Here is a 23652-nt window from a genome sequence, read left to right as displayed (position 1 = left end):
TATAGATCTTTTCAGTAAATGGTTTCGGTTAAGTGTAGTAAAGGTACAGTTTATCTTAATCTTGAGTTCAGAATAAAGATTTCAGCATAGCGTGATTGGAACCCACTTACCCAGACCTGCTTCCACTGTCTCATTAGCTGGACTCACAATTACAGGCCTCACGGGCTTGTATTCTTCTGAAAGACAAACATCCGCAGGGCTTCTTAGTCTCTTACAGATCAGAATCTCAACTGATGACAACAGTTAGCAAAATGTACTAAAAATACCACGTGGCAGCTGGCCAGATATTCCCCTGAGTGCCCAAAGCGTATACGGCAGGGGACAGAAGGCAAGAGGTGAAGGAAGGAGGTCAACGAGGAGGTCACAGCTAAACCACGAATACCTGCTACCAAGCCTGAGCCCTGCTCACCCATCGAGTTTGGTGCTACAAACACACACATCACCAGGACACCAGACAAGTTCCTCTCTTGAAGCAAATCAGGAACAACAAGGAGCTCTGGGGACGGACTTCCGTGGAGGAAGCATTAACCGGAGAGACCATCCAGTGCTAGACCTGTTTGTCTTTAGTAATTGTAGTAATGACCCAAGAGTGGAATGCCAAGCGATTCGACAGAATTTATTTAAAAGGGCAGAAGAGTATTAAGGAGCTCCAGAAATTCATCTGAGTTTTATTTACAAGAAGATGGACTTCAAAGGTCCATCTGTGGCCAAGCCTGAGAAACTATGAATTGAAATGCCCATATTCCACCACAGTCAAAAAAAAAAAAAGTAGGCTCCATCAGGGCAGGATCTTGTCTCTCTTGTTCTCTAATGTACACCTAGAACAGTGCCTGGCATATAGTAGATGCTCAATTAATATTTTTGAATCTGTTTTACGAAAACAAAATATGACCCCTTCTCTGATGAAGTGTATTATTTCTATAAAGGGTATCAGAAAAGAAGACAGAGTATTTAAAACATATTTGACCTATTAAAAAAAATTCCCTAGTTCTCTCTAAAATTCTATCTGCTGGTCTGGTTGCTGTATGTAAAGAAAGACAAACCAGAACTACCCCATGGCCAGAGATAGGCTGCTAAAAACCCAGGATGGGTGTGATATAAGGACTGTTGAAAATTATAATTCGCTGATGCTTGTAGGACTTGGGCAAGGAATTCATTTTGATTCAATAAAATTAACATTTGAAAGGGCGCCTGGGTGGCTCAGTCGTTAAACGTCTGCCTTCGGCTCAGGTCATGATCCCAGGGTCCTGGGATCCAGCCCCGCATCAGGCTCCCTGCTCCTGGCTCCCTGCTCCACAGGAAGCCTGCTTCTCCCTCTCCCTCTCCCTCTCCCACTGCCCCTGCTTGTGTTCTCTCTCTCACTGTCTCTCTCTGTCTCTCTCTCTCTGTCAAAAAATAAATAAAATCTTTTTTTTTAAGATTTTATTTATTTATTTGAGAGAGAGAGAATGAGAGAGAGCACATGAGAGGGGGGAGGGTCAGAGGGAGAAGCAGACTCCCTGACGAGCAGGGAGCCCAATGCGGGACTCCATCCAGGGACTCCAGGATCATGACCTGAGCCGAAGGCAGTCGCTCAACCAACTGAGCCACCCAGGCGCCCAAAAAATAAATAAAATCTTTAAAAAATGTTTAAAAAATAAATAAATAAAATTAACATTTGAAAAATATAAATTATTAGAGAATTGAGAAAACCTAGCTATATGTACAGTGATCATATTTAGGATTTATCTGAGACAGTCCCCATTTATGCTGGTTGTCCCAGCATAATTACTAATAAGGCCCCTTTAACTTTTAAAGTCCTGGTTAAAGGAACTGTTCTTTTATTACTGAAAGCTTACAAAATCTACTATTTACAGAAAGGCTGAGCATTCTGCCCATCCCCAGGTAATTTGTAGGAGTGCATTTTCTTGTAAAATAGCTTTTAAGGTGAAACATAATTAATAAAGAACTGAAAGCCTCGGGAAGATTTACAAGAATAATTATCTATGCCTATTTATTTCTCCTCTGTTTTGCACCAGGCACATGGTCACAAGCTGAGCATACTTGATCTCTAATCTCCCCAACAACCTTGGAAAGTTGTATCATCTTACAGAGGAGGAAGCAGGCTTAGAGAGGGAAAGTAACTGAGCTAACAAGAAACTAACAAGAGGTACAGTGCACTCTGGGAATGCAACATATTCCAAAGCCCATTAGCATCCACCCCATCAAGATCAAGTCAATGTTCGTGGATGGAACTGGAGAGTGTTACGCTGAGCGAAATAAGTCAATCAGAGAAAGACATGTATCATATGACCTCACTGATATGAGGAATTCTTAATCACAGGAAACAAACTGAGGGTTGCTGGAGTGGGGGGTGGGGTGGGAGCGATGGGGTGGCTGGGTGATAGACATTGGGGAGGTATGTGCTATGGTGAGTGCTGTGAATTGTGCAAGACTGTTGAATCACAGATCTGTACCTCTGAAACAAATAATGCAATATATGTTAAGAAAAAAAAAAGAAGAAGAAGATAGCAGGAGGGGAAGAATGAAGGGGGGGAAATCGGAGGGGGACACGAACCATGAGAGACGATGGACTCTGAAAAACAAACTGAGGGTTCTAGAGGGGAGGGGGGTGGGAGGATGGGTTAGCCTGGTGATGGGTATTAAAGAGAGCACGTTCTGCATGGAGCACTGGGTGTTGTGCACAAACAATGAATCATGGAACACTACATCAAAAACTAATGATGTAATGTATGGTGATTAACGTAACAATAAATAATTAAAAAAACAAAAAAGATCAAGTCAATGTTCCTTACTGCTAGACACTCAGACTCCCCAAGCGAAAGTGCTCAGAACTGTCCTTCCTCGTACACCAGTCACAGGGAACCCAAGAGCTCTCTGGAAGAACCATCTTTAGTCATGCAAAGAACAAGCCTCTTACTTCAGTTGGAAAACATCTCTTACCGTCTAATTAGCACTGCATCTGAAGCAGGAATGCAAAACATGTATATAGTATTGGCAACAAAAAAGCTAAAGCCATGAGACCTTTGGCAAGTCATCAAGCTTCTCTTGGGTTTAGTTCCTCCCTGAACAATGAAGGTAGTATTAGAATCATGGTTTCTGGGCCTTCCCAGATTCAAACTCCTAAGATTGGAGCTGTGACTCACCTATAGTCATCAGTTCTATAACCCGGGTAATACGGTATTGCTTTCCCAAGTACGTGTAGAATGTTCCACAAGTATATTTCCCATTATGTGCTGCAGTCACATTTGCTATGATGAGTCTATCTGTCACTCCAATAAAGTTTATATTGTCAAGAAGTAGAGGTTTGCAATCCTAGATAGAGGGAGGGGTAAGAAGTATTAAAACCAATTAATGATTTTCCGCAGCCTACCAGCAAAAGAAACTCCATTTTTTCTCATTGACAAATGTCTTATGCATGTCATGTATATATACATATATATTCATATTCATAGATATTTCTACATACATGAATTGAATACCTCAGGAAAATTTACAAGAATAATCATCATACACTTGTTTATTTCTCCTCTGTTGTCAACCAGACACATGATCACAAGCTGAGCATATATGTGAATATATATGACTATGTTCCTTGCGTGTAAGTTTTAATATAGTATTTTTTTGGCAATAGTCCCAATTACATTCCCAGGATATTAAATCTTTATGCCTATGAGCCTTGCACTTTGAAGACAAGTGAAGACAAATTTACTTTGCAAGAAAATCATGTTTGAGGACAGAATGTTAATGTGATAATTTCTCAGTAATGCTGTACTTCCTTTCTGCATTGATATTATTTATTTTGTATTTCTTAACCTCTATAAGATGATTACCCATGTAAGCTCCAACAAACTGGGTAGATCAAAGGTGCCAAAACATGACGTGTTCCATGGAATGCTAGCCAATCCACTCTTAAGACAGTTACAGAAACCACTCAGTTTCTTAAGGACCACTTAATATTTTTAATAAAACAAAAACAAAATATATTTTATAATAACAGAGATTTCTCAAACACCTTAAATTTATAATCAGCCTTATCTCTACATCTTTTATTTCTACTATCCTTTTCTCAACTTTATCTTGTTAAATAAAATTAACAGAAAGTAAGACTTTCATTAAATGTATGCAGTCTTACAACTTAAAAAAAAAAAAATTTTCCTATTAAGTTTTACCACGCAAAAGCAAGCAATACGTCAAATGAAAAAGTACCCTGCAGATTCACCCTATTGTCTAGGACAGAAAACAATTTTATCTGCTGGAAAAGTAAAATACCATATTTCATGTAAAATTACCTTATGCCACTCTATTTTGGGTAACTCATTTTTTTCATCTTTAAAAAACTCCATGTAAGGACACACAAGCTGTCCATCTGCTGCAACAGGTAGTCTCTGTGTAAATATAGCTTCTGTGTTGTAACACAAGTTAGGTTCATGCTGTACAAACTTAATAGTTATTTTAATTTTGAGGCAGTAAGTTGAATTCCTAAAATCAATCAAAATAGGTGAATTCAGCACAATTAACGATGTTTCTGTCCTTAACTATTGCAGGCACACAGAACACATGTTTGCAACATATGGATTCCTTTCTTTTTTTTTTTTTTAAGATTTTATTTATTTGAGAGAGAGAGAGAATGAGAGAGAGAGAACACATGAGAGGGGATAGGGTCAGAGGACGAAGCAGATCCCCTGCCGAGCAGGGAGCCTTATGCGGGACTCGATCCTGGGACTCCAGGATCATGACCTGAGCCGAAGGCAGTCGCTTAACCAACTGAGCCACCCAGGTGCCCCATATGGATTCCTTTCATACCTTACGGCGCAATAGTAATGTCCTGAATCCTCCACCTTAGCAGGAACAAACCAAAGTTTATCTTCGTGCTGATGAATCCTGGAGTCTGCTTCCACAGATATAGGTGTCTTGCTGTCATTTTTATACCAAATTATAGGGCCTTTCTTTTCATTTGGGTTAAGAAGACATGAACGAACATCAATTTCATATGCAGCTGAAACTAAAATTATTCGTTCTGCACGTTCCTCACATATGTCTTTTAAAGGGAAAAAGAGAAAGCAATTTCTGTGAGAAATTCATCCATGTTTCTTAATGTAATATCAGCATTTAAACACATCAATTATAAAATACATCAGTTCATATTATATATGAGTTTTAACAGCTTTACGATTAAAAGCATCATCCTGGAAGTCTGAAAGATTTATATTCAAATCTAGTCATGCCACTAACTATTTGTGTGCCCTTGGAAAAGTTATTTAACCTCTCTTATCCCCTCTTTATTCATCTGAAAATTGGTGCTAATGTAGCAGGAGAGAGATCTGCTTCAGTACAAAATGGACTGGATTTGCCCTCCCACCTAAACAATTAAAAAAATGGACCAAGTATATGAAACAATATTCAAGACATTGAACATCACGGAACAAAGGACAGAAATACCAGAAAGATGGAAAACAGAGTAGGTGAGCCCTACAATTTCCCAAATTACTGCCTAGGGAAAGGTTCTAGGTCGTGACATTGCAAGGAGGAAACATAGGCAAAGCCCAGGGTTCTCTCTGAATGGAGAAGATAGAGCTGGAAATCCAGGTAAACCAAAGTTTGCAGGAAAGAGTACCAAAGGGATTAGAGCTGTATATATATAGAGAGAGACAGAGAGCTTTGGAGATCTATACAGTCTCTCTCAAGCTTTCAGCTGAGTACCAATTAGTATAAGTATATAAGAAAACTACCCAAGGCCAGAGTGAGAATTGCCAAAAGGATTAGAGTGAATATCCACTGGAGCACATACTTCTGTTCTCAACAGCTAGAATGGAAAACTCATTAATCATGGAACATCAGTAGGGTACCCAGAGGGTTTTGACCCTGGAGATGGGGCAAATTAGCCCTAAAATAAGCCTTTTTCTGATTCTGACTAATAAACCTTATAAGCAAAACCTGAAAGGATCAATGATTTCCAAGTGACAACCCTGTGGCAGAACAGTTCAAGAACATTTTTAGTAATACAAAAATACCCAGCACTCAAAATGGTAAAACCTACAATGTCTAGCATTCAATCAAAAATTACTAGATGTGCAAAGAAGTGGGACAATACAATCAATGATAAGAAGAAAATAATCAGGGTGCCTGGGTGGCTCAGTCAGTTGAGTGTCTGCCTTCGGCTCAGGTCATGATCTTAGGGTCCTGGGATTGAGCCCGGCCTCAGGCTCCCTGCTCAGCAGGGAGTCTGCTTCTCCCTCTCTTTCTCTGTCCCTACCCGCACTTGTGCTCACACTCTCTCTCTCTAAAATAAATAAACAAAATCTTTTAAAAAAAGAAGAAAATAATCAATCAAAACTGACCCAGAAATAATACAGATGACAGACATAATAGATTGAAAATTAAAATAGTTATTACTACTGTGTTCCATTTGTTCAAGATACTAGATCAAACATGTTGAGTAGAGACATAATAGAGACTTTTTTTAAAACTTAAATTTCTAGTGCTGAAAACTACAATGCTGACTTAAAAAATACACTAGATATGATTAATGGCAGATTTGACACTACAGAAAAAAAGATTAGTGAACCTCAAGCCATAGCATTATTAAATCTCTTTAAAGATAACTGAATGTTTAAAGCAAAAATAAAAAAAAGTATTGTGAGATTTATAACATATAAAGAAGTAAAATGTTTAGGAACAATTAGACAAAGTTCAAGAAGGGAGAAGTGATGTATATTGTTTTAAGTTTTTTATAGTATATGTGAAATAGTACAGTATCACCCAGCAGTAAGTTAAAGACGGATACCATAAGCCTGAGAGCAGTTATTTTAAAAAAGACAAGCTATTAGTATATGCCAAACAAAGGAGATAAAGTGAATTATGATATATGGATGGCAAAAAAGCACATGAAAAGAAGTTCATTGTCACTAGCAAGAAATGGAATTAAAACTACAAACAGGTATTACTCCTTTCAGTATTAAAATTGAAAAGCTCGACAATATCAGGTGTTGGTGAGATGTGGAACTTTCGTTCACTGCTGGTGAGGGTATAAAATGGTGCAACTGCTTGGAAGACACTTCAGTAGGTTCTTAAAAAGTTTGATATAAGCCTAACATAAGACCCAGCCATTCCCCTCTGAGGTATTCACCCAAGAGGAATGAAAACATAGGCCCATTCAAAGACCTGAATGCTAACTTTCATAGCACCTTTACTCTGAATAGTCAAGAACTAGAAATAGCTGAAATGTCCATCAAATGTGAATGGATAAATAAATGGTGATATACCCATACAATAGACAACTACCATGTAATAAAGTAATAACTATCAATTTATACCATATGAATGGATCTCAAAAAAATTATGCTGAAAAAAAAAAAAATTATGCTGACTAAAAGAAGCCAGACTAAAACAAACAAAGAACTGTCTCTTGATGGCTCTCAGCTGTGGGTTCTTAACGACTACATTTAACACCTCTTCTGAATGAAAGCCAGGATCTCCCATCACACTCTTCAATCAGCAACAAAGTCGGAGGAGGCCTGGCCTTGACATTGGAGGCCTGGATTTTAGCTCCTGCTCTGACATTAGCTATGTGAGCTTGGGCTCTTAGCCTCACTGTGCCTCAGTTTCCCAATCCGTAAATGAGAGAATGTACACTACAGTTCTGGGATCAGGAGGCTCTCTATTCTGGGATTCAACAGAAATAGGTGAGGGAAAAGAATGACTCTGTCAGGGAAGGTACTTCATGTATTCTAAATAATAGGATTTCTCAGCAGACAAGAACACGAAGAAATGCTTAACTTACCGGCTTCCAGAGAAGAAATCAGTACAGCTATGAAACAAACAAGCCTGAGTAACACTTTCATATTCTCCTGGAAAAGAGAGGAATGGACGTGAAACAAAAATAAAAATGTTACTATTCCAGAAAAATCTCTAAAACCATATATACTAACTCCCACCTGCCTCCACCCTCATCCCCAAGTCACAATGATGGGTTAGTGTCCCCACATCAATGTGATCATGCTTCTGGTCAGATTTGGGAACCTACCTCACAACAGTTAAGACTGCATTCCTTAAATATCCTGTAATTCTGACATTTTATTCACGTAAATTGGCCTTCTCCCAAGTTCGCCCAGATTAATTGCATTATTATCATATTTACTTTTAAACTATATTTTGATTATTAAAATAAGAAGTCTAGCAGCCTGGCTTATTAGCTCTTTCTGTAACTGTGTGGGTGTGTGTTTTAAGGCTCCATGATAGAGAGGCAGAAAATAAAGGATTAAATTATTTCCCAATGGCTGGTTCCAGGCCAATCAACTGCTCATGTTAGTTTATCTAAAACAATATAAAGACACCAGGAAAATAAGTGAACAGGGCTAGCTGTTAGTTCATGCAATTACAAGGTCTGACTTGTCTGATTACTAAGCATGGGAGAAGAAAAGGAAGGTGCCAGAGTGAGTTTTATAGAGATTATATCTCAAGATGTAATTCTGAATTAATTGTGGGGAAATGCTGATTCATTACAAGTCCAAGGCAAATGGCCTGCCACCACAGGGCAGTGTGATGTTGGACACAACGCCTCCCAAGGCCTCAATGCCCTCATACATACCCGTGGGCAAGGAGTCAGACGATCACTGAGCCATTGCCACTCCGATAGTCTATAAAACATGGAAGCCAAGCCCCCTGGGTCCAGGTTTTGCTTCGCCTGCCCCAGAACTGCTCTGAAAAAAAGCAGGGGAGAGAATGGCCCCTTCCTCTCAACAGGGGACCTTCTGAATCCATATAAGTCCCCAGAACCTTAGGGCAAGGGGGTCTGCTCCTGGCCATGAGATGTGGTTAAGGGTCATATGTCCAAGGAAGGACAGTGGAAGGGAGGTGAAGATGCACCCGAGACTAAACTAACCATGCTCCGGGCAAAAATTAACACAAACCCCACTAGGCACCCCCCAAACAACACAGAAATTCCAAGGATGATGCCAAACCTGACTAGACTTGCACTGCCAATAGTTGAAAGGGTGGCCAAGTGAGGAAGTCTCTCAACAGCATCTGTGTTCTGCTGTATGTCAGGCAGAGTGCTAGTCCCAGAGACAAATAATAATAATAATAATAATAATAATAATAATTAATGAAATAAAATAATAAAATCAAGAAACCACCCTTCAAGATGGCCACAATTTAGGCATAAGCCCCATGTGATCACAGATGAGTCCCACACCCTCCCGTCAATGGCGCACTGAATCAAAGCCCAGCCTCCGTGCTTCAGTTCCCCATCTCGTCAGATGGGGATGACGCGAGCAGTATTTATCATTGACAACTGTTGAGGGTGAAATGAGTTGTCAGGTGTGAGGGGTGTAGACCCATCTGGCAAATAGTCACCCTCAAACGTTAGCTGTTATAATCACCCCCATGCTGATGACAAGTACAAGCTTTGGTGAAATGTTTCCAGATATCCATTCATTTCTTTATTCATTCACTGCCGAATTCAACAATTGTATACTGGATATTTACTACATGCCGTAGTAAATAACTACACATGGCCATGGGAACAAACAGGAATAATGACCCAGGGTCTGGCTCAAGCAGCTCATCAGCCAGTGGGGAAAGTGGGCAGGTCCACAGAGCTATCCAATGATGTGGGGGTGTCTATGGGGAGAGGAATGCCCAGGGCCCTAACTTAGCCTGGAGGAGGGGTTACCTGAACCTCATGAGGTGGTGGGGAGCACTTGGAGGAGACCAGTCCCAACCAGTTCTGGAGCATCAACCAAAGGTGGGAAGCCAAGAAGCAAAGCTGGGGAAGCTGACAATGCCCAGAACACAGAGCCCGGCTGTGGAGTTGGGGCTACAATTTGTAGATGGCAAAAAAGAGAATCACTTAAAGGTGTTAAGCCACAGGGTGGTGTACAATCAGATTTCGTGGAAATCTTGGCACCCATGTGGAATATAAACCGGAGACAAGAGGGTAGGCAGGGAGAGCAGGCTGCAGTGAAAGGGTGTCCAGATGAGAGAGGATGTGGCCGTGAGCCAGCCAGCAGTGAGGGACAGACAGACTCGCTCAGAGGCCAGCAAGAGGAGGGCTGAGAGGGGGGGTCTGGGATGCAGCAGCCTCAATTCACGCAGACCGGGTACCAGCGAGGGCCAGGCCAGGTAAAGGGACAGGTTCCAGAACCCACACTCCAGAGCCCGAGGAGATGCCCCAAGGATATCACTCACAGCACCACTGGGCCTGGGTCTGCTGGGGCTAGCTAGCAGTGTTGCCTCCAACAGAAATGGAGAATCCGATGTGTCAGCTGAAAGCTGAGTGACTTGGACATAGGGCCTGGAATGTGCTGGAACTGGACAGCACACACTGCACTGGGAGCCATCTGCACACTGGTCATAGCCGTAGTGATTGGTAAGTGACCCTGGGAAAGTGGGGAGCAGTGGCCCTCCGTGGGGTCACCGAGCCCCTCTGTCATCTGGGACAGAGGAAAGTGTACGGACAAACAGAACGTTCTGTACGCAGTGAGAGAGACGCCAGGATCACCTGAAGCTGAGGTTGGAGACTCCAGCCGTCTGTGAGAAAGGGCTGATGGAAGCAGCCCTGTTCCCTTGGAGATGGCCCTTTCTTGTGTGAAGTGCTCCTGCTTCTCAGGACCGAGTCAGCATCCTTGAGGGGCAAGTCTACCTGGGGAAGGAAGCACGCACGCCAGCATGAGCTTCAATGAAGAAGCTTCCAGTTACCGACTGCTGCCCAGACCTCAAGAGGTGTCCAGAAATAACCAACAAAAGCTGATAAAAATGAGTCACATGTTTAAAGAGCACTTTGTTCCACAGTCCTCTGAGACAACTGTTTCAGAAAATTGAATCACAGGGGGTCAGGAATACCAAGAGGTTGACAACCACCATCTCTTTTGGAATAAACACATATAACCTGGCACTTCGCTGGGCCCAGGGAGGCAGAAAGGTGGAACCACCTACAGCATCTCGCCACTATATGCCCTTAGGCAACAGAGCTCAGAGAAAGAACCAGATGCCAGGAAAAAAAATGAACAGGCCCTTTATAAGAACAGGCACACTGTGAGTCCTCAGGCTTCCTTCTATCAAGCATATCAATACACCTGCATTCCAAATTACAGAATCTGAAAGAACTTCCAAAAAGCTGAGCTGTGATGTGTCCTACTTGTTATGTCTTATAGACATCCCACCATCCATTCCCTGGTTTTTACAGTTTACTTTTGATATTTCGGAGTCTGGTATTTGTTTCAGGTCTGATTCATTTCCTGAGGCCTTTGCAATGCTGGTAAGGCTGAAGCATAAGGCCTTTTAATGCCCGATCCATAAAATAGCCTGACTAATGCAACACCAAACACTCTGCTTAGATTAAATGGACTAACTAGCATCTGATCATTCATGTCAGATTTATGGGAAGGTACACAGCCTAACATTAAGGGATCAGAGGCAGAGAGGCTTATCCACATGAATCGTAACACAAAATCAAAGACTCCCTGGTCTTCCTGTCCCCTGTCCAAAGCACAACACCCTCCCCACCTCCATCAGTGTGGCCCAGAAATGAGCACAGCTTGGGGTGGGGGGACTTGTAGGGAGAATGTCAGAGAAATGAATAGGGTGGGGAGGGGGAGAAGGATGGGCAAGAGGAATGAATTTATTTGGAAAGTCCAGGAAACCTTTTGCAGAGTTGACTTCCCAAGTCCCCCAAACCACTTCACTTTCCCTCTTCCTCTTTGCCCCAGAAAGTTTTTAAAAGAACTTTTATCTTCACTATCTCTTCTTCCCATCCTCTGCTACTTGGTTCACAGCTTCTTCTCCTTGCCCATCTGAAAGCATTCTGCCATTCTCCCTCTGTGGCGCCTCCACGGTGCTCCCCAGGCCTGTCACTTGGTTCTACCCTTTCCAGTCAGCCTGCTTCTATGACTTCCCACCAGCTCTGAGCCGATTCTGATCTGAGGCCTATCCCGGGGGCCCCTGTAGACACCCCCTTCCTCCACAGCCAGGAGCATCAAGTCACATAGGTTCTCCCTGGCCCAGGGCACCTGGTGCCTCAGACCTCTGGCTCTGGCACCCACAGCTCCCCTGGGGGCTGGCCTTCCCTAACTGGGCCAGGAGAGAAAGGTACAGAGAAGATCATCTCCCTCTCCCATACCCCTACACAGGGACAAAAACCTGGCCTCGAATCAAGGGGGAGAAAGGATGGAATACGGGTACTGAGTGTGAGTCAGAGAAGAGAAATGCGAGGGGAACCATTATGGGGCTGGGAATGGCACTGGAAAAGGAAGATTACTACTTCCTGGGTTACACAAAGGCTGCACAGCCAGGAAGCCAGGGAGGACAGAGGGAGAGCAGAAGGAGCAGGACCAGACACTGGACATGATTCCCGCCAGGAGGGATACTGGCTAAGTCAACCTCCCTTGTCCAGAGGAAACTGAGCAAAAACCTGCTGTGACTTTTGAAATCAGTTTACAAGTAAAATTCAAAATATTTTTAGAAAGTATTGACAATAAAAAACGTCACAGATTTACTCCACTGTGTTATTGTTCAGATGAATTTCCCTCCACCTAAAATAAAAGGATGAAGGAAGGGGAAAGGATTAATGCTCCCCAAAATTAACACACCGCTCCTTTCCTTCCCTTACATGCAGTGATGTCTGCATTACATATGAAATTTCCCGCCCTGCCTACCATCCCTTCCAGAGTGGATTCCAGCTGGGGGGCAGTGGCCCAGGGGCTCCGAGCTACTGATGCCCCACCGGACCCAGAATGACGGGCGACTCGGCTGGTCACGCCCCCTGCCCCTAGCTGTCTAGCCCGTTCGCTGCAGTGCACCGGGGTGGGAAAACAGGAAGCAGAGCTTTCTATGACAGTCACATGAAAAAGCGAGCCATTGTGAACTTTCCAAGTACAGTTCCCCTTGCTTTTTGGTAATTACAACATATCTGGAAACCAGTACACACCATGGTTCTGTGGCACACGATGGATACATGCGAAGCCTCTTGTTTATTAAAGAGAAAGTGGTTGGGGCGCCTGGGTGGCTCAGTCGGTTAAGCGACTGCCTTCGGCTCAGGTCATGATCCTGGAGTCCCTGGATCGAGTCCCGCATCGGGCTCCCTGCTCGGCAGGGAGTCTGCTTCTCCCTCTGACCCTCCCCCCTCTCATGTGCTCTCTGTCTCTCTCTGTCTCAAATAAATAAATAAATAAAATAAAATCTTTAAAAAATAAATAAATAAAATAAAGAGAAAGTGGCAACGTGACCGTGAGGCATACAGCAATGTCCTACTAGACCTAGCACGACCAACTTCAGCAGGAGCTCAACTACAGAAGCACAGACGGAGTATAAGAATTAACGATGGACGTGCAGGCCCCCCAGCAGAAGCCCTGCTTCATCTCCTAGAGCTGTCCTGTCCAGCTGCAAGGAACTCCGTACCCCGTGCAGACACAGGAAAAGTGACAGCTGAGGGACAGAGGGACAGTCACCAGAACCCAAGAGGCTTCCCCAAGGCCCAGGGCCCCGGTGCAGAGGGAAGGAGCCGTCATTCCCATGTTGTAGTCATGGTGCATCTATTAACGCCTTCTTATTCTTGAAGAATTTCCCACAACCTTGAGGAATTTCCTTCTTATTCCTGAGGAATTCCCCCACATTGTGTGTCTTGCCTGCCAGGCCAGAAGCCAGGCGCAGGACAGAGATGGCAGGCATCAGACACTCCCCGGACCTCATGAAGACACGTGCACTGTGTGGATCCACTTCTGGGGAGGGGGTCAGCAGGCACGTGGCTCTGGGAGCATGGACTGTCCCACACAGCATCTGCATGGAGCAGCCCCTCGTGGGGCTCATGCTCTTCCTGTCCACGTCAACCTCCCAGCTGGACTCCCTGGATGGCCCCCCAGCTCGGTCACGTATCATGAGGGGCCCTGAGCAAGCGTACAGGTAGACATCCCAATCCACACATCCAAGTCTACCCTCCCCCCGCCCGTACAGCCCGGGCCCCTGAGCAGATCAGAGAGGTGCAGTGGCCGTGGAGTCCACAGGGGAATGACCTAAGAAAGAAACCTATATATAAGCTCTGCCCAGGCTCTTGGAACAAGGAATTTCCAGGGTCCCGGGTCCCTGGATTATGGCCCTGCTGGTGGGCACGTTCCAAGGAGGCACAGCCTTTTAGCCCCACAGACTCCTGACCATGCTGAGGCCTGCGGCTGGCTGCGAAGTAGCGCAGGACCCTCTGAAGTACAGAGCCTGGATGAGACCCCTCTCGCCTGTCTCCAAGGGAAATTCTGCAGGAGCCACACCTCGGTAGAAACCCAAGAAGAGAGGGAAGACAACCGCAGAAGCCTCCTCCTCCTTCCAGGGACCTGAAGGGCCCCACGTCTGAAATTTAAACGGAAATCCTACTGGTAGTTGTCACATTTCCACCTCTTACCCGCTCACTCTTCCCACTGAGTGCCTCACAAATACATACACAGCATTGTTTAATACGACTTCTCATCCCACGCATTATTCAACATTGAGTAAAACTGAGAAGGGACTGTTCCCTGAAAGAAGCAAAGACGAAAGCAAGTTCTTCAGCTTTTTCTGAATTGTCACACCTCCACGTGAACCATCGTGAACGCCTATGGGGAGCAGGGCATGGTATTAAAATCAAGCCTGTAATTATGATCTTCATCTGTTATAAGGACTCAAATGGCAATTAAACAGTCTCCAGTATCGTTAAGACCAAAAATGTCAGTTTTCAAGACAAGGAGTAAAGGAACTTACTCATAAAGCCATAGAACCACGTGATTGTGGAAAATTCTTTAGCATTCTGGTCTTACACAAGTCCCTATTTCTTAATCTAGAATCTGCAAATCCCCAAGGGGAAGCTGTAGACAGCCAGGGAACTCGGAGTCGAACTTCCTGGGGTATTGATTTGACTCAAGGATTTTCTGGGCAGAGTCATTTTTATATTAGAGAAAACACAGCTATATTATGAAATGGAAAGAAAAATCTCCCAGAGGTAAAACATGAGTCATCAAAGAACTAGCCCTTACGGTGAGCCACTTTGGAGTGCTAGCCTGAGCGTTTACTTTTCATTTCCCAAGAGGAGTCCTTTGGTGGTAAAATCTGGGAGGCACTGCCCTACCTACATAGACAACAATCATCTCTACCCGGTCCCAGTCATGGGAAATGGAACCATGGGGGCCACACAACGTCACACCCATGGGGCCAGACAGAGCAACCTCACCCTAACACTGAGGAGGCCCCCCAGGATGGCCCCACACGCGAGACATGGGAGGAGAACCAGGATGCGGACACAAAGGAGTCTGGGGGTCACCACGGTACGATACGACTATTTCCCTTCTGCAGAGAAGAGTGACACATACCCCACCACACACAGACATCCTAAAACCCCACCGTGTGTTCGTTCAGCATGGCTATCCCTGATTTTCCCCCAGAGAAAAAGTTATACAGAACTATGAACAAACAAAACCACTCCCATGACGGAGCCAACAGAAACACTCATCATCTCAGAAGGTCTGAGAAACACTGAAATTTTGGCAATCTTATCAGACGATCCAAAAGCCTGGCTCACAGCAGATTCATCTGGCTTATTTACTCACACAAATGAGGCAAGGAAGGTTTTCTAATCATCAAAGGCTATCGTGCACAGGGATATGGAGATAAAGTAAAAATAGCCACAGAGGTTTTAGGTGTTGCTAGGCGGTCTAAGTTGTTCAGCTATGACAAGGCACAAAGCCACCAGATTGGTGGTTTCACATGGGTTTTAACAGCAAAGGGAAAAATAAGGCACAGAGGGACAGGATTACCATCACCAGAGGGCCACAGACAGGAATGGGCCAGACCCAAGCCTCTTGATGGTTGGATTGAATTTTAACACAGGGTCTACTTCTCCACAACGAATCTGCTAGGGCTCCTGGATCACAGCAACCAGACCCGGTGATGGGAAAGGCCCTGCTCTCCCATCCCTTGTCCCTCTCAAATGATCTGCCTGACCGTGTCAGCCCTCCGGCACGGCTCCAGTTCTGTTTGCCACAGCCCCCATACTGAGTCCTGCCTCCCAGGGCTTGTCCCCAAGCACTGCCCGCCAGTCCAGTGACAACAGTTCTGTTTCAAAGTGAGAGTTATGGGCACTCACGGCAGACTAGACATTCTCTGTATGAATTTTTCTTTGTCTTCACTCCTCCGGGTTTTTTTACTGTATACGGTGAAACACACAGTAAGTCTTAAGTGTATAATTCCGTTAACTGTGACAACTGCATACCCCAGGAATACCCCATCAAGATACAGACCATTTCTATCCTCCCCTAAAGTTCCTTTGTGTCCCTTACTAGCCACCCTTCACGGCACACGGCCCCACTGTTCTGATTTCTATCACCACCAATATGACCCCGTGTAACAGTCAACAGGAGTGCACTCCGGATGGCTGGCTTTCACCCCATCCACGCCCTGTTATGTCAGGGCTCACAGTGGCATTAGGGCTTTAATCACTTACTACCAAGTGATGAGGGGAAACCCCTGGTTCTCAAAGGGGCTGGAATGGCTGCTAAAGGAGCACTTTTGAAAGTATGGAGAAGGGGACACTTTGGGTGATCACAACGAAGCACTGAGTAGTAGAGTTACTTCCAGAACAACACAGGGCAGTTCCGCAAGGTAAAGACTGTCTCTTGTCCTGCATGACCTCCAAGCCGTGCACGTCATTTATCATTTGGGGAGCCTAGTGCCTAACTCCATCCTACACTTATACAGAATATATATTGTTGGCACACTTTTCAGACATACTGAATTTTCCAGGAATGTGATTACTGTGAAAACAGAGAGGACTGGCTTTGACTACCATTTAGACCTTAGACCCTGAGCAAAAGTCACTCATCATTCAGGGGTACTTGCATCCCCACCAGAAAGTCTCTGTTCTGGACCACACTTGGAGACGTCCCCTGCGACCCTATAGTCCAGTCTCCATAACGCACTTAGTGGCTTCACTGGGTTCTAGTTTGGCTCTGCCCATGCATCCATCCACACAGTGATTCTTTACATCCAGCTATGATACTGATTAGTTGGAAATTCAGTTGCGGGTAAGTTTTCTTATATCGTTTCAGAATTGCAAATATTTGCATTAAAGGGGGTAGCGGATTCTGAATGAGCTGAGAAGCACTGATCGAAGTGACAGCATGTAACTCTTGATTGAACTCAGGGTCAGGAGTCATTGGCTGTATCTGCCGGGGTCCCTACATTCTCTGGTTTGGGAGGCCACACATGCGGAACTCGGGGTGCACAGACCACCTCCCCCATTTCCTACTAGCACCCTAAGTCCAGCTGAAACTCGGTTACCCAACTGCACTGGCAATGGGGAATCATTTCAAGAGACAGCCTAAAATTGCTCTTGGCACCTCCTAAACGGGGACCTGCAGGGGAAAGGTCCCACTCTTCTCCGTCCCAGGAATTCTTTTATTTCTCCTGAGCACTTCCTTTACATCTTGAAGACACAGACAGCTGTGCCCCACCAGGTTCCCCCTCTCCCACTGCCGCCAGGAAAGTACATCGGTGTTGTCAACATCGGCTCCACGCTAGAACCACCTGGGGGCTTTAAAAATACCAGTGCCTGGGCGCACCCCTAGAGATGCTAGTTTGTTTGCTCTGTGGTCAAGTCCTGCCATTCTCATCAGAGCTCCTCAGGCAATGCTAAGGAATAGGCAAGGCTGGGGCACCAGCTTACTTCCCTATTTGCAGCCCCAATTGGCAACTCTGCAAATATATAGTTCATGAAGGTTCATGTTTGACGCATTTCTAGACTCATTGCAGGGGCCACTTCATCTCCACTCTTGGTTTTCTTTCATCTGATTTTTAATCTATGGCACCTTATAAATCCTTTCTCAGGTAGGAATGGAAAAAAAAAAAAAGCCTCTGCTATTCAGCCACGTGTATGAGAAGAGACAGCACAGAGTTCAAAAGTATGCAGGTTGATGTACTGTATGGTGACTAACATAACATAATAAAATTAAATTAAATAAAAAAAAAACAGGTATGCAGGTGACCTTCGGAAACCCCAGGCCCTTTCAACACTTGGTGAGATCACTTTGGGACCAGGGCTCCTCCACATGCTCCCAAGTGCTGAGCATGGCTTGGAGGCTGCAGCACATTTCCTGGGGTCACAACAGGCAAGGGCAAGGGTGCAGGGAGTGAGGCACAAAGCTGCTGACGGAACAGAGGCTGCAAGACCACCTGATCACCTGGAAACCTCAAAGAAAGGAAAACACAAACCCAGTTCCCGTGCACAGCAGTAGATAGGAAACTTCGTGGGGCTAGACCACGGCCAGTGAGTCCCAGTGCCTCCTGAGGCCTGCCTCCTTCAACTGGCAAGTTCACAGTGGGTCCATCATGCAGCAGAATCTCTGTACCTGCCTACCCCCGTGTTATGGTAGTTTCACTGCAATTGTCCAGCTTTGCCACATGGACTAATGAGAAGCTCTGTTGACAACATCTCTACCTGCTTCCAGGTGGACGCCCATTTCCCACCGATGCCTCCCAACCACGAGTTTTCCATCTTCCCTGATCCGAGGGCACAGCCGAGCCCTAGAGTATATCTCAGCACCCCTGCCAATCCTTAGGAACCCAGGAGCCATATCTGTGTCCATTACCTTTCTGCCCTCTCCACTGGAGACACTGAATGGTGTCCTACCTGTGGGCAGCCAGGGTGTCCACACCCTATTCAAAGAGGCAAAATTCACAGAACCTCCTTATGCAGAGAGACTGCAGTTGTCCCGGGACTTCACCAAGAGGATTCATGTCCATTAGAGGGCAGGGATTTGCATCTATCCTGTTCACTGCTCTATCCTCAGTACTTGGAATAGTAGATATTCAATAAACATTTGTTAAATAAATAAGTGGATCTAATTTTAAACAGTGTTTCGCCAACAGTGAAAGATTTACTCAAAAGATGCTATTTTTTTTTTTAGAAAGCCATAAAGAAAGTCCTTGCCACATTACGCCACACAGGGCTGAGCAAAGCCTATTTAAAAAGGAGGCTGTAGTTCGGCCATGCAAAGGTCATATGAGAATTCAGGTCAAACGTTCTTTCTGGAACCACATGGAGGCTACCCAAGGGTGGACAGGTGCAAGTGAGGCTCCACACGCAGTACAGTGGCAGCTAGCCAAATAAGACCGAAAATAAGGTGTTCCACATCCTTTCACTCATCAAATCCCATCCCAAAGACCCCACGTTTTTGTCTAGCACAAAACATAATACAGGATATGAATACAGAATATTAAATGAAATATTAAATAGGATATTAAATGAGAAATTAAAAGCAGTCAAGAGAGAAAAAGATGCCCACAACTGCACATAAACTGGGTGGGGAAAGGGGCAGCAAACTTCCCCAGCACTACCCGCCCCCCCGCCCCTCACCCCGCTGCATCCCCCCGCTCCCCTCAGTTCACCAATATTCATTGAGTTCCATTTGATACATTGACCTTCCAGAAGCTTGATACCAAGCCAGGGTAACCCAGACAGCACCTTCCAATGATGAACGGATCTCAGCTCCCCTTTTCTCCACGGCATCCGTGGCCGAGACTTCCCTTACTTGGTTCCTAGGCTGTGGAGCTAAAACCCCTAGGACATGCCCATCTGAGGAGCATCTCCTGCCAGCGGGAATCACTGGGGACAGCCTGTGGGCAGCCAGGGTGCCCACACCCTATTCAAAGAGGCAAAGTTTCTGGCAGGAATCTGGGCACCCTCAGCAGCACAGAGGATAAAGCCCTGGTAGGCACTGACCCTGGGAGCCATCGTCAGGTAAAGCAGAAGGCATAGGTTTGGAGTCCAGAGGGCTCACTCTCCTTCTGGGTGCCAGTCTAAGCCTCTGCTTCACTCTGCTGTGGAAGGAAAGGGATAATAGCCTGTCTCTCGCAGGACTGCTGGGGGGATGAAAGAGAAATGTAAAGGGCCTTAGAAACTGTGAGGTACTGGCCCTGCCTGCTGTGAATGAGTGTCTTCCGCATGTCTGTTTGTAGCTGCACTCAGCATCAGCCCTTCCGGGGTGGGGGGCGGCACAAGTTACCCTCCCCCACTGTGTAGACCGTTTGTCCCTAATCTTATTGACCAGAATGACCCCTCTGAGCCCAAACCCCGGAGAGGGACACTCCCGAAGCAGCTGAACTTGGCCGGAGTCAAATGCCTGGAAGCAATTTACTTACACACACACACACAGAAACACACACACACACACACACCCTAGAACAACCCTCCAGGACCATCGCAAATTCGCCCCCGAAGGGATTTGAACAACCCTTATTCCGGCTTCACACAGGAATAGAAACAAACAAAACCCCACAGATTTCACCGCCATCACCTTCTTCCACAACAAACTGACAATCAAGGGTGCGCGGTCGGTGCCGAGGGGGAAGGTGTCAAAACCACGGCGGGTACCCCCCTCCCCGCCCGCCTGCCCCGCCAGCCCCGCACACTGCACTTTCCTCCTACCTGAGCGAGCCCGGGGCGGCCCCGGGCCCAGCGCGGCAGGGCGAGCGCCCCGGGAGCCGGGCGAGGGGCTCCGGGGCTCCGGGGCTCCGGGGCTCCGGGGCTCCGGGGCGCGGGCGCGCGGCGGTCACATGCCCGGGCTCCTGGGGGCGCCGGCCGAGCGCGCTCCCGCCCCTCCCGGTTGCCGCCGCCGCGCGCTCCGGGTCGGCTCCGGGGTCCGGGCGCGGGCACGAGCAGGAACCGCACCGCCCTCGCGCCGGGGAACTGCGGGGCGCGGCTCCTGCTGCGCCGCGGCTCGGGCTCGGGCTCCCGCTCGGGCGCCGCGGGCGGGGACGGACGGGGGCGGGCGGAGACGCCGGGGCTGGCTGGGCCCGGGGGGGAGCGAGCTGGCCGGGGCCCCCCGCCTACCCGGAGGAGCCGAGGAGCCGGCGACGCCGCCCTGCCCCGCGTATGCCCGCGGGCCCGGGGCCCCCGCACCACGGAGGGGCAGCGACGGTGGTCCCACCCGAAGTGACTTGGGACGACTCACCGGGACATCGCAACCTGCCTACCATCCAACAGCGGGGCCCCTGGGCGTGAGTTGGGCGAATGGAGCTCGCGAGCCGCCACTGGGCTTTCAGGCCGCACACTTTCCAGCCAAAGAGACAAGACAGTGTGGGTCAGCCACTGGAGCCTGAGGCCTGGCCCTGGCTCTCTCGCCCTGGCTTTGTGAACTTGCAGGACTCACTGACTTCTTGGGACGTCCGTTTCTTCTGTGAAAAAGGATCGTCGCAGCACCCATCTCATGGGGAGATGACACAAATTAATACTGTAAACCAGCGCCAAGCACGGGGTTGATACAACACAGGAGTCACCTGCTATTTGTTATTGTTATGTGCCCAGATGAAAAAGCAGCTTACAGGTGGTACAGTCTTGATAACAGACTTCTTGGCCAGACCGGGTATTCTTTTCAGCTTAAAACCCGCTTACTCCCATCCATTGGTTTTGCACATGAGAACCAGTACTCAGAGGAATGCAATGAATGGCCAGGGTCCTGCGTGGACCTTGGTGGCGGAAAGAAGGACGCTGGGGTACCAGCAGTGCTGGCTTGGGCTCTAAGCCCAACAGCCAGGGGCCTGGAAGCAGGTTTTCCCTTTCCGCTCTGCGCCTCCAGCAAGTGACCCGACCCTGACTTGTTTTGAGGACCTAATGAGCCATCTTCCTCTGAGGAGACATTGAGTAGATGATAATGCCTTCCTTCCTAATGGAACTCACACACTCCCTTCCTATATCCCTTCCAGGCTGGGCAAGGGCTGGTTTCCCTAACCCATCCCTTGATATCTCTGTCAGAAACCCAAGAATTGAGATAATCCTGGGCTCCGCTGGCCCAGATAAAGAAACCAGCAGCAATAACTCATCAATCCTAATGCTGCCTTGTGGCCTGGTGTGACGACAATTTCTTTTCTTTCTTTCTTTCTTTTTTTAATTTTATCTGGTTCCAGCGCTTGCATCTGCACACAATCTAGAGTGTGTGTCCCTCACTACCTTCCCTTCTCTGAGACTCCGAGCTGGTGTCACGGTCCATCAGGACCATCATAGCAAAGCCCTGTGTCCTGAGCGGTGTGTGCCAAGGGGCAGCTATGACCTCAGAGCTGCCTGGGGCCTGAGGACAGGCTGTTTCACAAACGGTGATGCAACACTCTCAGAGTGTTCTGAGTCCCCAGCGCCTCCAAAGGGGCTGCTAAGGGGTAAGAAGGCCAACACTGAGAGCAGCCCTTGCAGCTGGAGACACCGGGGCAAGCGTGATCCCAGCTGGGATCGTTAAGTCCAGAAGGTGACCTATGGACAGAAACCCTCCCCAGACACCAGGAAAAGCCGTTAGCAGTCCATGCCCTTCACCTCCACCACCTCCAAAGAACCTCAGTTACGGTCCAGAAGGACAAAAGGGGTTGGGAAAGAAAAAGGATTCTGAATAGAGGAGACGGAGTCTCGAGCCCGTGGAGACTAAGCAACTCTGACCTGGCAAGACTTTTTTTCCTAGTGCTAGAGATGGAAATGAGGATCCATGGGCTAAGTTGACTTCCGTTGTGGAAAATAAAATTACATCTTTGCACACAGGGCCTCTGTGATTCTTGCTACGCCTATTTTTTGTTATTTATAGAACTGCCAGTAACTGCTCACAGAACCACAGTGTTCCCTGAGAGAGATTTAAAAACCACTGTCCTACATGGACTTCCTTCTACAGCCTTGTTTTGCGTTCCTTTCACACATTTTCCACCTCCTGACCTCCAAATAACCACTTTTTCAATCTGTGTCTCTTAGTACCTCCCACTATTGCCACTTCTCAGTTTTAATTGGCTCAATACTGTCCCTTTCTCCAAGCAGTTAGATGTGAGTTTCTCTGATCATCTTCCCATTCAAATGCCTCCGCTTTTGCAAGACCAGTCAGAAAGCTGCCTGTGACCTCAAGGTGGGAGCGGAGGAGAAAGTGGAGAATATCATAAAATTGCCTCGGGCAATAAACTATTTCTTAACTTCCTTTATAAGAGGAGGACGAAAAGATGGATGAGGCTGGCAGCCCTGCCAACTTCTTGTCCTAATTGTAGCTTTAATCTTGCTCAGCAAAAGCAGCTGAGTGCAAGCGGCTTCTTGCACCTGGTTTTTTCCATGCTAACAACACAGAAACAGCACAGCAAGTTCCGGAGACCCATAGACTCAGTGGCTTCTAAGAACAGCTGTACCTAATGGAACCAGACTGGTGGCCTCTTTCTTATGCCAGATCCTGATTCGATCGTTGGTTCAACACATGAAAGTCAAAGCACCAATAACCAAACCACCCATCACCATCCAGAAGGCAGCCGTGACCAGCTTCCCACATCATCTGAGAAGGGCCTATTGAAGCTTTTGTCCTCAGTCATATATAAGACACATTCCTGAGTAGGGTCATTGCTTAGAAATACCAGGGAAAGCGTTTCCCTGGTATTTCTACACGGTCCCACCATCTTTGGTTCTCTGCAAGTTTCCGGTAACTTTTCTCTATGTTTGTCACTTTCTCTCTTCCACAAGCACCTTCCAAAATCCAGATTCATGTTGCAGGCTTTCAATTCTTTGATCCTTTCCAAATATCCCTGTCGATGTGTTTTCTCTAAATGGTTCCCTTTTAATATGATCACTGTAGTAGATTAAAGATGGCTGCAACTTCTTTGCTTCTCCAATCAAGAAGTGAAGTCTAATTT

At 46.5% G+C, this 23652-nt stretch overlaps 1 protein-coding gene across 1 annotated transcript in view; it reads right to left on the bottom strand.

Annotated features, from left to right (window-relative positions):
- The window catches only part of IL1R1 (interleukin 1 receptor type 1), a 71983-nt gene that overhangs the window by 13892 nt on the left and 34439 nt on the right, over positions 1-23652 (bottom strand). The window contains 6 exon segments of the mRNA XM_045885258.2: positions 111-176; positions 3147-3315; positions 4293-4482; positions 4807-5041; positions 7784-7850; positions 10505-10645. Coding sequence (XP_045741214.1) covers positions 111-176; positions 3147-3315; positions 4293-4482; positions 4807-5041; positions 7784-7850; positions 10505-10645 — 868 coding nt within the window.

Source organism: Mirounga angustirostris, unplaced genomic scaffold (genome assembly GCF_029215605.1).
Source record: "Mirounga angustirostris isolate CCGP_5_RB_7025 unplaced genomic scaffold, mMirAng1.0.hap1 SCAF_10, whole genome shotgun sequence".
NCBI lineage: Eukaryota > Metazoa > Chordata > Mammalia > Carnivora > Phocidae > Mirounga > Mirounga angustirostris.
The sequence above is the reverse complement of the archived record's forward strand: the minus strand, read 5'-3'. Positions and strand labels throughout refer to the sequence as shown.